Raw genomic sequence first — 13,862 nt, 5'->3', positions numbered from 1 at the left:
GAGCAGATGGGCTGCACCCAAGGGTACTAAGCGAGCTGGCTGTTGTTATTGTGAGGCTGCTCACTATAATCTTTGAAAGGTCATGGCGATTGAGGAGGTCTTCCATGACTGGAGAAAGACAGATGATGCACCCATCTTCAGAAAGGGCAAGAAGGACAATGTGGGGAACTACAGAACAATCATAGAGTGAGAAATCTTGGAAGTAATTTCTGGGCACATGAAGGAGAAGGTGGTGATTGGGAATAGCCAGCATGGATTTACAAGGGTAAATCATGCCAGACCAACCTAACTGCCTCCTGTGATGAGATGACTTCATCTGTGGATGAGGGGAAAGCAGAGGATGTTGTCTACCTTGAGTTTAGCAAGGCTTTCCATGTAGTCTCCCACAGAATCCTTGTATCCAATTTCAGATGGTACTGTCTAGATAGGCAAAAAACTGACTGGATCACTGGTCAAAAGGGTTCATGCTCTGTCCAGAGGCTGGTTACAGTGGAGTTCCTCAGGGGTCTGTCCTGTCTGATATCTTTATCAATGACCTAGAGGGAGAGACAGGATGCAGTACTATTAGGTCTGAGGGCTAATGATAGTAAATGGAGGATGTAGTTATAGAATCATACTCATAGAATCATTTAGGTTGGAAAAGACCCTTAAGATCATTGAGTCCAACCGTTAACCTAACACTGCCAAGACCACCACTAAACCATGTCCCTAAGCACCACATCTACACATCTTTTAAATACCTCCAGGGATGGTGACTCAACCATCCATATAGTTGATATGCTCGAGATCAGGCCTGCCATTCAGAGGGATTGACACTGGCTAGAGGACTAGGACACCAGGAACCTCATGAAATTCAGTGAGGACAAATAGAGTCCTTAGTCCATCCGAGATAAACCCCCTGCATAGGCCAGGGCATGACTGGCTTGGTAGCAGCTCTGGTGAAAAGGACATGGGAGGCTTTGGGTAGGCTGGCAAACTCTGGCAGCAGTGAAAGTGCCTCAAACTGTATCAACAGGAGCAGAGATGGCAGATCAAGGGAATTATTTCATTTTACTTGGCACTCATTAGACCACAGCTGGCATAGTGGGTCCAGCCTTGACTCTCCCAGTATGTGAAAGCTGTTGATAGACTTGTATGACTCCATTGAAGGGCCAACAGGATGGCTGGGGGTTGAAGCATGAGACTTGTGAGGAGAGGCTGAGGCATTGGGGTTTGTTCAGCCTGCGGAAGAGAACAGCAATTTTCCAGTTCCTAGGAGGAGAAGATATGGCTGGTCTCTCTGCCAAAGAATGAGACACAAAGGTTATAAAGGAACAGGGGAGGCTCTGGCTAGATAGAAGGAAAAAAAAAAAAAAATGGACACTATGGGGATAATTAGGTAGTGGAATAGATTACCCAGAGGGGTCGTGCAGCCTCTACCTGGAGGATTTTAAGACCCGACTGGACAAAGCCATAAGCAACCTGGGACATCCCAAAATCCCTTCCACTCTGAATTATTTTGATAACTCTCAGGATGGATCTTCTCTGTAGAACTTCCTCCATGTAATACAGTTCATATCAGTCTACGTATTTAAAAGTTAGTGCGTATGCTGCTGGAAAATTACATAAAAGGTTGCCCCCCTCGTTTTAACTGAACAAGATCTAAGACAATTTGAGCAAAAACATCACTAGACGGGATGCAACAACATTTTTTTTATTGTCTTAATACGAGTGAATAGATTAAGAGATCTGAAATGTTGTAAAGCAATGTACATACTGAATAAATAATACGCACAGGAGAGTCATGTCCACATTATAACACTGGCTAGTATTCAGAATACTTAAAATAAATCCAGTGACATTGGATAAAGTCCATAAAAATGCTATCCTGTCTTCCCTTGTATGAAATTGTTCAAGTATAAAAAAATCCAATACAGTGTAAAATATCAAATTCCATTTCGGTCAAGAATAAAAATTGCAAGTATTGTAGTTTCACAGGACAATGTAAAGCAGCATTTCCTAGCAAAGGGAAAAATAGTCAGTCTACATACAGATGAGTGAGAGAATAGCACTAATGTATTTGAGAGGTCTACATGAAAAACTAGTAGAGGGAAAAAGAATGAACTAGCAATATTTTATGTAAAAACCTAAAAAAGTGTTAATTTAAGAGTACCCTCATACAGTGCACGTACTGAATTTAAATAAATCCAAGTCAACATCCTTAGTTAATTAGGTTAATATTTAATATGCTACATCTAAGCCTACTAAATAATTTATGCCATGAGATGAATACATAATTTTACAGTGTCACATCTAAAGTTGCTTTCTTTAGAGCGCAGCATAGTAAAACTTTCAAAATAAATATTTCTTTTTAAATAGCATAACAATTAAGGCACAGTATAAATCACATACCATTAACCCTTCAAGAACAGCAGTCTTGGTAACAAAAGTTGCCTTGTGTACTGTATGTTTGCTAATAAATATTTTAAATATAATCCTGAAATAGATATTAAAATTGTACAAATGGTTTCAGAAAAGAAAATTCCCTTAAAACAGTTCTTAAAGGTTTTAATTCATTAAGCTTCTTCCTGCCTTTATTCACAAGTTACGAATAGATGCAATAAATAGAAAGAGAAGGCTGTTGTAGTAAAGGGCTGATCCTATTTTAGAATCAGAATAGCTGACACCAGCAGTTAAAGTTTCCCAAAAGTGAAACAGGATGGGGCGAGGGATTAGGATGTGACAAGCTCATCACATGAGCACGAGTGATGTGTTCTGTCCAGAACTGTGTGTGTTATTGATTGTCTCTACAGCTGTTGCACCCCTTACTTCCACATCACTTGCTCCATAGTTCCACTCATCCAGAGGACAGAGAAGAAAATAACTTTGGTGCCTGTCCGCCATCTTACTAGCCGGCCATCTTCCTTGGGTTGTTCGATGCCCGTTAGTGAGACAGTGAGAAGATACTATCTCACGAAGACAACTTCTGAAAGCTAGAAAGGACAATCAGTGCTTTAAGCTCGTTTCCTCTTAAATGGATAAAGATTACATATTGCTGACTCAGTTTTTTCCCTGGTTCAAACTTTTCAAATACCATTTTCTTACTTATAAAAGGCAGTTTTGCTTCCCTGATACTCTAAAAAGTACACCTTTGCTTTTTTTGGTTCTTGTTTGTTTGAAAATATGAAGTCCCATTGCTACTCCTGCCACTCTTTCATGACAGTACAGTATTTTTTTTTTCCCATTTTCTTCTGGCTTGATACTTGAAACTAGACATGCCGCACTACCCCTCCCCTCTAACAACATTATTTGGATGCATACTGTATGAAGACAGTGGAATAAAAATCTTTAGTTTTGCAATAGCATCGCTTTCCTTAAAGCTCCTTAGTTAATATCAATTGTCTCTGATTAACTACTTATACTGGAAGGCTGAAAAGAGGAAGAGGAAGAAAGAGCTTCCTTCAGGAGTCCATCTGCTATTGCATACGGTCTGTCTGCAGCTGTTGGGGCTGGTACTGGCCAAAAGCGGCAGCGGCCGCAGCGGCCGTCCCAGGCGCTGCTGCGGTGATGGGCTGCTGCACCGCGTAGCCGTAGCCCCCCGCCGCCACGTACCCGGCGGCGGCAGCCGGCGAGGCAGCGTATGGGTACTGCTCGTAGGCGGCGGCGGCAGCGGCCGAGTACTGGGCATACGCAGCTCCGGTGTAATCAATGTAAGGCGTAGTGGAAGCAGCGGCTGCTGCGGGCTGAACGTGGGGAATTACCACTCCAGGCTGCACAAAAGCCTGTGGATAGACATAGTGAGCAGGGATCCTGTTGAAAGATGGGAGAGGGAGTTAGAGTTGGTACGCAAGTCAGCGCCTAAACGTCATATCCATACTCCGAACTAAAACAAACTCAATTTAGTTGTTGTTATGTGCATAGGGTTGCCACAATAACTAGACTCAATGGACCAATTATCAGTTCACTGGCCCGAAGAGATGCATCGCTCCAAAGCACAGCATTATAGCCAAGTTAAATAGGAGTGTTTAATGTTGCTTGAGGATATTATGTTTAATGCTATTAAAATCTTTAGAAGGACCAGGATTACTGATGTCAGTTTTAAGACAACTCTAAAGGAGTAAGCTTGATTATTCCATCTGGAAAATTGCAGTATTTGTTTTTCAAATCACCTGTAAGTCATTTTTATTACCCTGCTTCTCACTTAACTACTCAACTCTTAGTAAAATTATTTCCTGCAATACTTTTATTATTAGTAACTGAGCAGTTTGACAGCATCACTATAATGAGTTTGACAATAGCCAATAAGGCAACAAAATGGTTGAACCCTGACTTTATGTAAAGTCTTCTCGGGGAGGGGGGGGGGAGAGTGTATTGTGGCAACCCTACTTAAGTTGCTATGCAGACTCAGCACACATTAATTTCTCTGCAACCTCAGTCACCCTTATTAAAAATAAGAAAAAAAACAACACAGGCGACAAAGGAGTTTAAATAAAGTTCACAAGTGTGGTAAACACAGCAAGAATCACACTTTCCAAACGAACGATAGTGCAGCTCACTCCGTCACAAGAGGCCATTGAGGGGAAGCTACATAGATGCTATTAAAATCCATAACAGTGACTCCTAAGTACATGTGCATCACACTTTATAAAAGTTCATAAGGACACAAGGGTCAAACCTGTTTGATTATCAGGCCACTGATGTCCTGTTTTGTGCCAGCTTGTTTATTTCTATGCAAGACATACAGCATAGAGTTTTTTGGGAGGTGGGCATAGGATTAAGTCTAAATAGATCTGGTGCTTAACAAAAGCAAAAGAACAAGTTTACAGCTTAAGAAATAACCATTCTGAACAGATCAGTACACACACTTTCCCATCGTCTCCAAGTCACAAAACTTGCCTCCTTGGCTTGTTTACGTAGCCCTCCAGTTTTGAAAATTGGTCATATTGTTGTCTTAGCACACAAGTGTACATAAAATACAACTATGAGATGAACTTCTATCATATAATATTTTAAAAAATAATATACTCAATATAATTCTCATTTTACATTCATAACCCTCTCTTGCATCTGGATTTCCACAGAGAAGTCCTTCACATATGCAACTCCTTTCCAGTCAGTGAATCTTTATAAATCCATGAAAAACTGCTTGTGCAGATTTACTACTATTTCATACTGAACTTTACTTTTACAGACAACTCTAAAGACTGCACCAACCTTTTAGCGTGCTGTAAGCACAGATGCAAATTGCAATGGTTAAAACTGTCCTCTTTTCTCCAAATTCAAGATTTAATGGAAAGGGGTTTTTTTTGTTTGTTTCATTTTTAAAATAATTTCAAGATTTACTTAAGTGGTCAACAAGGAAACATTTCAGTCGGAAGGGACACTGTCAACTAGATTCATAACAAAACATAGTTTAAACTAAGTGATAGGATTAGTTTTCTAACAAACAGCCTCATTTTCTTTTTAAGAAAAAAAGAGCTCAGTTGATTGAATAGGAATATTAGCAGAGAGAAATGTTCAGTTGCCATGTTTAAGACATGAACACCACAATCATAAAAACCCAACATGTCAATGAAATTAATTTCCTACTGTGTGAAGGGAGAAATGGAAAAAAAAGTGACAAATAGGGACTGGGAAAGGAAAGAAAACATAAAACAAAACTGTAAGTTGGGTTTTTAACACTCACCTAATTTATGAAAGGATTAGCCAGAAGTGCATTTGAAGCATACTTAAGCTGGCTCTGTGCATTTAAGTACACATCATTACCTGAGCTCTCCATACAAAATGGATAAGCATAAACAAGCATTTTGTATTGGTAACCAGTCAAGTACAATCCTAATAAATATAACACCATGTTTTTTAAGTATTGAGGAAAGAGATATAAAACCAAATTTGAAGTCGCCGAGAGCCTCTTCTGCATCATTAAGAATCCATTTAACACCACATCAAAGGAATCTTTACATACAGCATTTATGAAAGAGAGTAATTCAAACAGAAGAGACAGTAAGCAAGCTTATCTAGCTGCTTGTGTTGACCTGAACTGATGTTACTAAGATTTTCTGAAGGCATTAGGACACTCGGCCATATCCTTGAAAAAGACAGAAAGATACATGTGCTCCCACTTAAACTCTTGTGGCTTGTTTTATTTAAGCCAAGAAACTAACAGGTGGTGAAGTTATGAAACATTATCTGTTTGCCACATCTTACCCTACAATAAACATAAACCCTGTGCAGGCTCCTCACCACCATGCCATTTCACACATGATGATTGACAGCATAAGCTGCAGTGGGGCTATTTTTGATCATCTGTCATGCTACAACTGTTTTGAGTCGAGTAAAATGGCTTTATATGGCCAAAGTAAATTTCTACCTACTGCAGAGGCCAGCACATGTAGATCTCAGCCATTCAGAACCCAACTGCTTTTAATGCTCTGCCAGGTCAAAAGCTGAAAAAGCAATTCCCAGTTACGCTGGATATGCTTAGTATCCTTAATTTTAATAAAAGCTGCTGCTTTACTTTTGAGAGTAAGAGTATGAGAATTATACATGGTTTAAGCTTTCTTTCCTGGCAGTACTTTTTATTTTGGAACGTATATTTACTGTTTTACACTTTTGCAATAAAGGAAAAGGGAAGTCACATTTAACTTTAGCAGTAACTGTAGCTTTGGGATATTCAAAACTGAATGACATACACTCCTTCCATATGCCTTAAGACCTTCATTGTTGTTATAACAGAAGACTTGTGTTTAACTAAGACCTGAAAAATAATCCTATAAGCAATAATAAAGTGAAAGCTAATTGTTTCAAAGGAAGGAAAGGACTTTCTAGACTAATGCAGAGAGCTGTGGCATACAGAAATTCAGTAGTAGTAGTACATCACTGACTCTCAAGATTAAATTCTTGTGAAAGTAGATATTTAACTTTGAACAAAATGTTTTGCTTTGGCCCTTGCATGGCATCGTCTGGTTTTGTAAGCATAATTAAAGAGTAGATTTTCACCAATGGACAGCTTTCCTTATAGCAGAAATAGGTTACATAAACATCGAGACATACAAGACCCTTAATATGCTTCCTTTTAAATTTGTGCCTGATACCATTAAGAGGACATTTAGTATTCTGCAGCTTAACTTCTGACTGTTGCGGCTTCATTCCCTCTTTCCAGATTATCCGTAGTCTAGTATTATACAAGTCTTTTGATCATAAACTCAAGAGAGGGCTTTTCCTTCTCTCTTAAGAAAGGCAGAATTGCCTAACTCTTGGAAGATAGTACCAAGCAGGTAGTATCAGCTAACTATTTGATAATGAACTTAATAACTTTGGATTTAGCTCTGGTCTTACTAAAAACAGTGGGAATGTTCTCATTTTGATCGAGGTACAAGTTTTAGATAGAAAATAAAGAGAAAAAAAATCTCTCCAACAGAAAAAGTCATATCCTACACCAATAGCTCTGTATAACCCCATATTTTCCCAGCAATATTAAAGTAAAAATTACATAAGCAAAATGAGAAAAGCTGTCTTAGGAGGCAATGTCATCTTCCCCCTCCATAAACTCCTATTGAATTGAGAGATAGTATTTTAATAAACAATCCTGAAAACAGAGCTGTATTGATAACCAGTCCTGCGATCAAACAGCTTTCTACGAAACGCACCAACAGTAAGATAGATGCTGAATGTAAAGAGCAGGGAGAAATGTTATTTGGTGGATGAATTTATCTCTGCAGCACTGAATAAAGAAAAATTCCCAGCATTTTAAATGCTTCATACATTGAAACTAATCTAGTTTCTGGCTCCCTCCACCACAATAATGTTGTACTTAATTCAGAATATTGTAGTTCTGCATCTTCTCAGTAAAAGTAATGTAACATAATCCAATTATTTTCATTTTCTTGTTTGATAGGTGGGGAACCATATCAAAATGCTGCTGACCATACCAGAATATGGCAGCACCTCACTAATTTGCACTCTGGTAGGAAAAAAAAAACCCACAAAACATTTGCAGCTTTTGTGTATTGATTAGCAGAGTATCGGTAGTGAATCACCACCATGACCCATTTGACGCAGCATATTAGTAACGTGTACTTTTAAAAAGTGCAACTGCACAGGAGGAAGAAAGGCTTTAAGGTGACCATATATTTCAGCGCAATCTATGTAACATCCTCCAAGAGTGAACTCTTCAATAAAAGTAGATTCAAGTAAGCACTGAAACAACCCCTCTTATTGTCAAGGAATATAGTGAACGAAGATGTTCATTCACCCTAATGAATGCTGTTCTTAATCTGAACTACGTTCTTTAGAAAAGGTACAAGTCATTGGAATTTTGAGGAGGAAGCAGGATTAGTAATCTCCTTTGTTTGCGCATAGTAAAAGAAAGGCAAAAGCCAAGGATTAAAAATGACCAATTTCATATATACATGACCCTGCGACCAACATTCCTTTTCTTCAGATTTATGTACATTGCATTAGAAATAAAACCTTATTCAGCCTGCTGGAAGAATTTCCCTGACCTAAACACAATTTACATGATCTATTGTTGGCTCTGGGTAAGGAAAGCAAGAAAGAGCCCTTCATTTGTGCAGTCCTTTAAGCAAGGGATTGCCACAGGTTCTCCTTTTCTGTTGTGCTCAGCAAATACTCAGTGTCTCCACAGCTGATCCCTGGGCAGTCCACTGGTTCCTCTTTGCAACAAGTGCTTTAACAGCTCTGGAGACAACACACTCCACCTCCTGCCTACCTTAGGGCAGGCATCATAAACTGATCGCTGCATTTACACTGTCATTTCCTCACACTTTGAAGAAGTCAAACAAAATACAGTAGAGAATAATCAGAAGAAGAAAAAAGGACAAAAAGTTTTCCACAACCTCCCCATGTGTCTCAGAAGAATCAACATTCTCTTTTAAAAGTACATAAAGTTTCTAGGAAAACTTTTTCCTACAGTTTTGAGGACAGGAACTGTTTCCTACCGTTTTTACAAATCAAACTACCAAGAAGCTATTGTTGCTTAATAACAGCTAGGTACAATATTCTAAGGCTATTCTAGTCAAATAAACAAAATACATGTGACGCATTTTCCCTACTTTATTGTTAGCTTACTCATTAATTAGCAAAATGCATTATTTTGCAATGAGTTTCTCAGTCAGTGTGCATTAGTGAAGTGACACTGTATGGAAAGTAAAGCAGACTTCACCTCCTAATTATAGGCCTATAAGAAGCAAGAGTTAGATCTTCTTAGGAATAGTATACTCAAGTAAAGGAGAAATGCGCTACATATTAAAGACAGATTGAAGAAAAAAACCCTCAAATTAGAAAGCCCAAATGGACGCACATTGTTAATAAGGAGCTCCACACCCCTCCCAAGAACAAACCCCCCCCAAATTATGAACATGCAAGCAATACGCTGATTTACTTAAAAATCAAGAAGTCACACAATTTAGCACTCACTACAAAATATGGTTAAAAAAGTCACAGGCTACAGCTTGAAAGCAAGGAAAAAAAAAAAAGGCCCTTTGCTCCCCATGGCAAAGTCACTCCTCAACAACAAAAACAAAATTAAAAAGACCCCCCCAAAAAACTTTCACTACAGCTCTTTCAATTAAATAAAAGCACACAGTTTAGCTATCAACACCACTTCATTACTGTAATAAATAAATAAAAAAAAGCACACGGAGGTCTATTGACTATATGAAAAAAACATACATGCATCGTTAATCACCATTTTAGCTTGTTTGTGTTTGAGTCTACTGGTTACAGAGTTTAATTCCAAACAGAACTATTCCACCTCTTATCATCATATCCTTCTGATCAGTTATCTTAACTGTAAACGATCCCTGTCAGATTAGAAAGAGATAAATAACATTGAGTCAAGCTGAAAAAAGAGAAATGGGGCACAGCAATCTTGCATCAAGTCATACCTCCTTGTTTTACCATAGGGTCATACGGGACTGGACTGCTTAGGTGGAAGGGACACATCCCACACAACTTGACTCAGCTGCAGCATTTAGAACATGACCGACAAGGTGAGCACATTTACGGGTATGCATTTATAAGTCTGAGAACTTCAGCATTGCTGGTGAGTTTATAAGGCTGCTACTGCAAGAGGCCTTCAAGGATCATACTTTTTCTTTCCTTTTTTTAAAAAAAAAAAAAAAAAAAAAAGACTTTTCCTCCCCTATTTGAGGTCCCATTGAACAGACTTACCCAAAAGGCCTCTGTATGAGAGCTGGATGAAGCTGCTGGACACCAAAGGCAAAACCTACCAACAAAAACACATCACATTCTCTGTATGGGTGTTCTTTTGACCACTTATTTATGCTATATATACGGACGCGCACGAACGCAGAGTAACAGCTTCCACTAACAACCTCTGAAAGGCTGCAGAACCACAAATTAGAAAGCAAAATATATCAATCCATATATACACACACACACGCATACAGAACTTAAAACAGTAAAGCACATGCTTTCCTAGAGATGTTTAGAAGAATGGCTTTTTCTAAACAACAAGCACAAGGTTTTCATTCACATTTTATTTTGTGCTCCATTCTGGTCCCTCACCTTAGCCTCTGAAGGGTTATATGATACTTTCTATTCATCAGTGTATTTGTGTACTTTCTGCAGGCTTAAATTCGAGCCATCTCTACTCGTGAGGACTTAGCATGGGGGTCGAATCCTACCTTCATTTCTGTTCAAGCGCCCAAGCATAAACCCCTTCTTTCCTTGGTGGGGACTTAATTACTCACACAAGTGTTCCTCAGGCTTAGCACACGGGAATTCAGAGCAGCCTCCTTTAGAGCACAAAGGTGCACACACTCTGCGCCCCTGTCTCCCTTGCTGCAAAGCAGCAGTTTGGGAAGTGGCTAGGGCATGAGATTGGCTCAGACGCGGTCTTAGGAAGAGCCGTTTCATTTTAAAATCTGCATAATAGCTCCTGTTTGTTTGAGGAGTTCGCATTAAGATACTGTTTGTATTAATAAGACCGCACACATTGGAAGCGATTCATTCCGAGGCCAATCTTTCCCTGCAACGATACTCTAAATGGTCAGCGCCACCACGTTCCCAGCAGTAGGAATAACCAGTGAAGTGTCTGAGCTGTGGAAGTCTTCCTGGGGAACTGCAGATATTTCATCTCTGATTGCTTTTGGCTTTTAAATAAGGCACATGTCCAAAACAGCCAGAAAGTTACTACAGGCTGCATTTAAAAAAATCAAAACCAAAGCACACCCAAACACTGAGCGTACTTCAGGGAAGTGCCGGCCAGCACTACCTTTTCTAAAGTTTTACTCTCTTCAAAAACCTGAGGTACAGAGAGAAAAGCCGTTCAGGGCCGCTTCCTCACCTGGCTGCATTATCCGCGGCTTGGCACCCAGGTACGCCAGGTTCACGTTGGCTTTCCTGCCATCGATGATGGGGTTGGGGTCTTTACAAGCCCGTTCCGCAGCAGCTCTGTCAGCCATGGTGACCTTAACGGGCGATGCTGCGCATTAGAGCCCTTTCCGCGGGAGAAGGAGAAGCCTCTCGCCCAGGACAGCCACCCAGCTGCTCCCCGGGCGGCGCGGGGGGACAGCCGGGGCGGCGAGGGGCCCCCGCCCGCCGGCCGAGCGGAACGCAGCGTCCCGGCGGCCGCGCCGGCAGCGGGGCTCCGGGAGCCGCGGCCGGCGCAGGGCGGAGGGCGCGGAGCGGGCTCCGCCGCCGGCAGATAACCCCGGCGCGGCCGTATCAGAGAGCAACAGGCGCTGGCGGCGCTGCGAGAAATGAGGCAATTCCCCCCCACCCCAGCTCCGTTTTCAGTAATCCCCCTCCGCCCCAGCTCACCGGCAGGGAGAGGGAAAAAAAAAAAAAAAAAAAGGAGAAAAAGCAAAAAGCCGAACTGCCCGACACCTCCTCCCGTCCCCTGAGCCACCCGGCTCCTTGCAGCGACCCCCGCAGAAGTTTCTCCGCGATGCCCACGCAGCCGCCCGCCTGCCCCCTCCCCGCCCTGCCCCGCGCCCCGGCACTTACAAAGCCGTATCCCCGGGACTTGCCCGTCTGCCGGTCGGTGATGACCACCGCCTCCTCGATGTCGCCGAAGACCTCGAAGTACTTGCGCAGGCTGGAGTCGGTGGTGTGGTAGGGCAAGCCCCCGACGAAGATCTTGGTGTAGGTGGTGTCCTTCTGCGTCGTGTGCATCTTCCGCCCGGCCCTGCGCGCCGCGCCGCGCTCTGCACCCACGCGTGGCCGCCGGGGCGTGCGGGTCCTGGGCGGCGAGACCCGCTTCCAGAGTCAGCCCCGCTCTTTTTTGCTTTTCGATTTTTTTTTTTCTCTTCTCTGCCCCCCCGTCTTCCCCCCGCCACCCAGTTACAATGCAATTCCCTTTTGCCGTTGCAAACCCAGCTTCCTCCTCCCTCACGAGCGGAGCCCCGCAGCCTCCGGAGGTTTCGAGGTAGGTACCGGCAAAAGGAGGAGAGGAGGCCGGGCAGCAGCCAGCCTGGCGGCCGTAGCGCTGGAAACGAGCAGAAGCAGCAGCTGGAAGAGGAGCGCAGGGCCCGGGCGCTAACAACTGAGTGGCCTCCCCCCCCTAAAAGCCACCGGGTCGGGCACTCTCGGTTCCTCCTCCTCCTCGCAGGGGCGGGGACGGCGGCGGGGCGGACCCCGCGCTCGGCCGCGGCCCAGCCGGGGCTGACACACAGCTGTTGGCACCAGCTGGATGCCCCCCCGTGCGGCGGGAGCCGGCCCTCGGAGCCGTCAGGCAAAGGGGCTGCTTCAGAAGGGCCCCGCGGGGAGGCTCGGTGCCCTCCGAGGCAGGTTTGCCCCGGGCTTGTGCAAATACGAAGTGCCGGAGGCAGGGTCTGGTGGGGACACCGCTGCCCGGCCAGCCCGGGAGCCCGCGGGCAGAGCCGGCTCACTGGGAGCTGGCGGTCCTCAGGTGTTTCGATCCCTCCCCGCAGGCTTGTGGTGAAACCCCTGCCACCCTCACTTACCTCTCTCCCCAGGCTAGCAAAGCTATGGTGCCGCAGCAGTTCCATTATTATTGTTGTGGTGGTGGTGATGGTTGTTGTGGTTCTTGTCATTGGGTTGGACAGAGGATGAAAAAAAATGGTAAAGCTGCTTGCCTGGTTTTTCTCTTCTCTTGCTGCCTCTGCCCTGTGCTGGGACTGGGAAGGATGCAGAGGAACAAAAAGAAAGGAACGTCTGTGTGACATGGAGAGGCAGAGGACTGTGGGAGTTGGGGGGAAGGGAGACTCACAGGGAGACAGGAAGGATGCGAGGAAGGTTTAAGATTGGGGAAAACATGTGTGCACATGTGTATAGACTTCTAAACCATTCCCTTGTGGTTCCAAAGTCTTGATAAGTACTCGTGTCTCTTTTTCCTCTTTCTCCGACTTCCTCTGTCTGTTAGACTTTCTCCTGTGAAGTCCCTTTCTACCTTAGAAAAAAGAGCAATGCATCAGTTGCAGGAGGGACTTTCACAAAGCTCTTCAGCCCCTCCAGTACCAAGCGTTAACCATAAAGACAACACTTAGCCCTAAACTTAGGCCCTGCTTGCCCCATATCTAACCTTGGCCCCATTTGATTTTTTCAGCAGTCATTGTCCTAGTTCTAATGGCCTGCACAATACTAGGCCATGCTGTCACTAAACCCTACTTGATCCTTCAGACTCTCCAGATTAAATCATTTGGTTTAATATGTTAGGACTAACTCAGGTTGAAGCTTAGCAACCCTAGCAGGATCCAGATGTAAATGTTGCTTTTCAGCTCGAGCTATGACAAGCCCTTAACCTTGGCCTGAATCCAGTTAGGCCAGCTAACTGCCCCAAAATTTCTCCCAGCATGGCTCTCATGTTGGTCTGGAATATTGTGTTAAACCTGACACTCGAGCCGCTTCTGTTCCAAGGGCTAATCATAACCTTA

The 13,862-nt window shown here is 43.1% G+C and overlaps 1 protein-coding gene across 2 annotated transcripts; it reads right to left on the bottom strand.

The window, feature by feature from the left end:
- Nucleotides 1-1,680: 1,680 nt before the first annotated feature.
- RBM24 (RNA binding motif protein 24) lies at nt 1,681-12,543 on the bottom strand. Of its 2 annotated transcripts, XM_075493826.1 has the most exons (5): nt 11,974-12,543; nt 11,312-11,435; nt 10,174-10,228; nt 3,592-3,789; nt 1,681-2,972 (listed from the first exon to the last, which is right to left on the bottom strand). In XM_075493826.1, the coding sequence occupies exons 1-5, from the start codon at nt 12,139-12,141 to the stop codon at nt 2,951-2,953; spliced, it is 567 nt and encodes a 188-aa protein (XP_075349941.1). In that variant the 5' UTR covers nt 12,142-12,543; the 3' UTR covers nt 1,681-2,950. The 2 variants fall into 2 exon arrangements, with proteins under 2 accessions (XP_075349941.1, XP_075349940.1); XM_075493825.1 differs by having other exon boundaries at nt 1,681-3,789.
- Nucleotides 12,544-13,862: the final 1,319 nt, after the last annotated feature.

The sequence above is a fragment of the Mycteria americana genome, chromosome 2 (assembly GCF_035582795.1).
Source record: "Mycteria americana isolate JAX WOST 10 ecotype Jacksonville Zoo and Gardens chromosome 2, USCA_MyAme_1.0, whole genome shotgun sequence".
Taxonomy (NCBI): Eukaryota; Metazoa; Chordata; class Aves; order Ciconiiformes; family Ciconiidae; genus Mycteria; species Mycteria americana.
The sequence above is the reverse complement of the archived record's forward strand: the minus strand, read 5'-3'. Positions and strand labels throughout refer to the sequence as shown.

Coding starts and splice junctions, on each gene's coding strand:
- RBM24 (XM_075493825.1), bottom strand. CDS start 12,141: ATGCACACGACGCAGAAGGACACCACCTACACCAAGATCTTCGTCGGG. Junction 11,436..11,973: donor AGTCCCGGGGATACGGCTTT/GTAAGTGCCGGG, acceptor TCGCCCGTTAAG/GTCACCATGGCTGACAGAGC. Junction 10,229..11,311: donor GCCGCGGATAATGCAGCCAG/GTGAGGAAGCGG, acceptor TTTTGTTGGTAG/GTTTTGCCTTTGGTGTCCAG.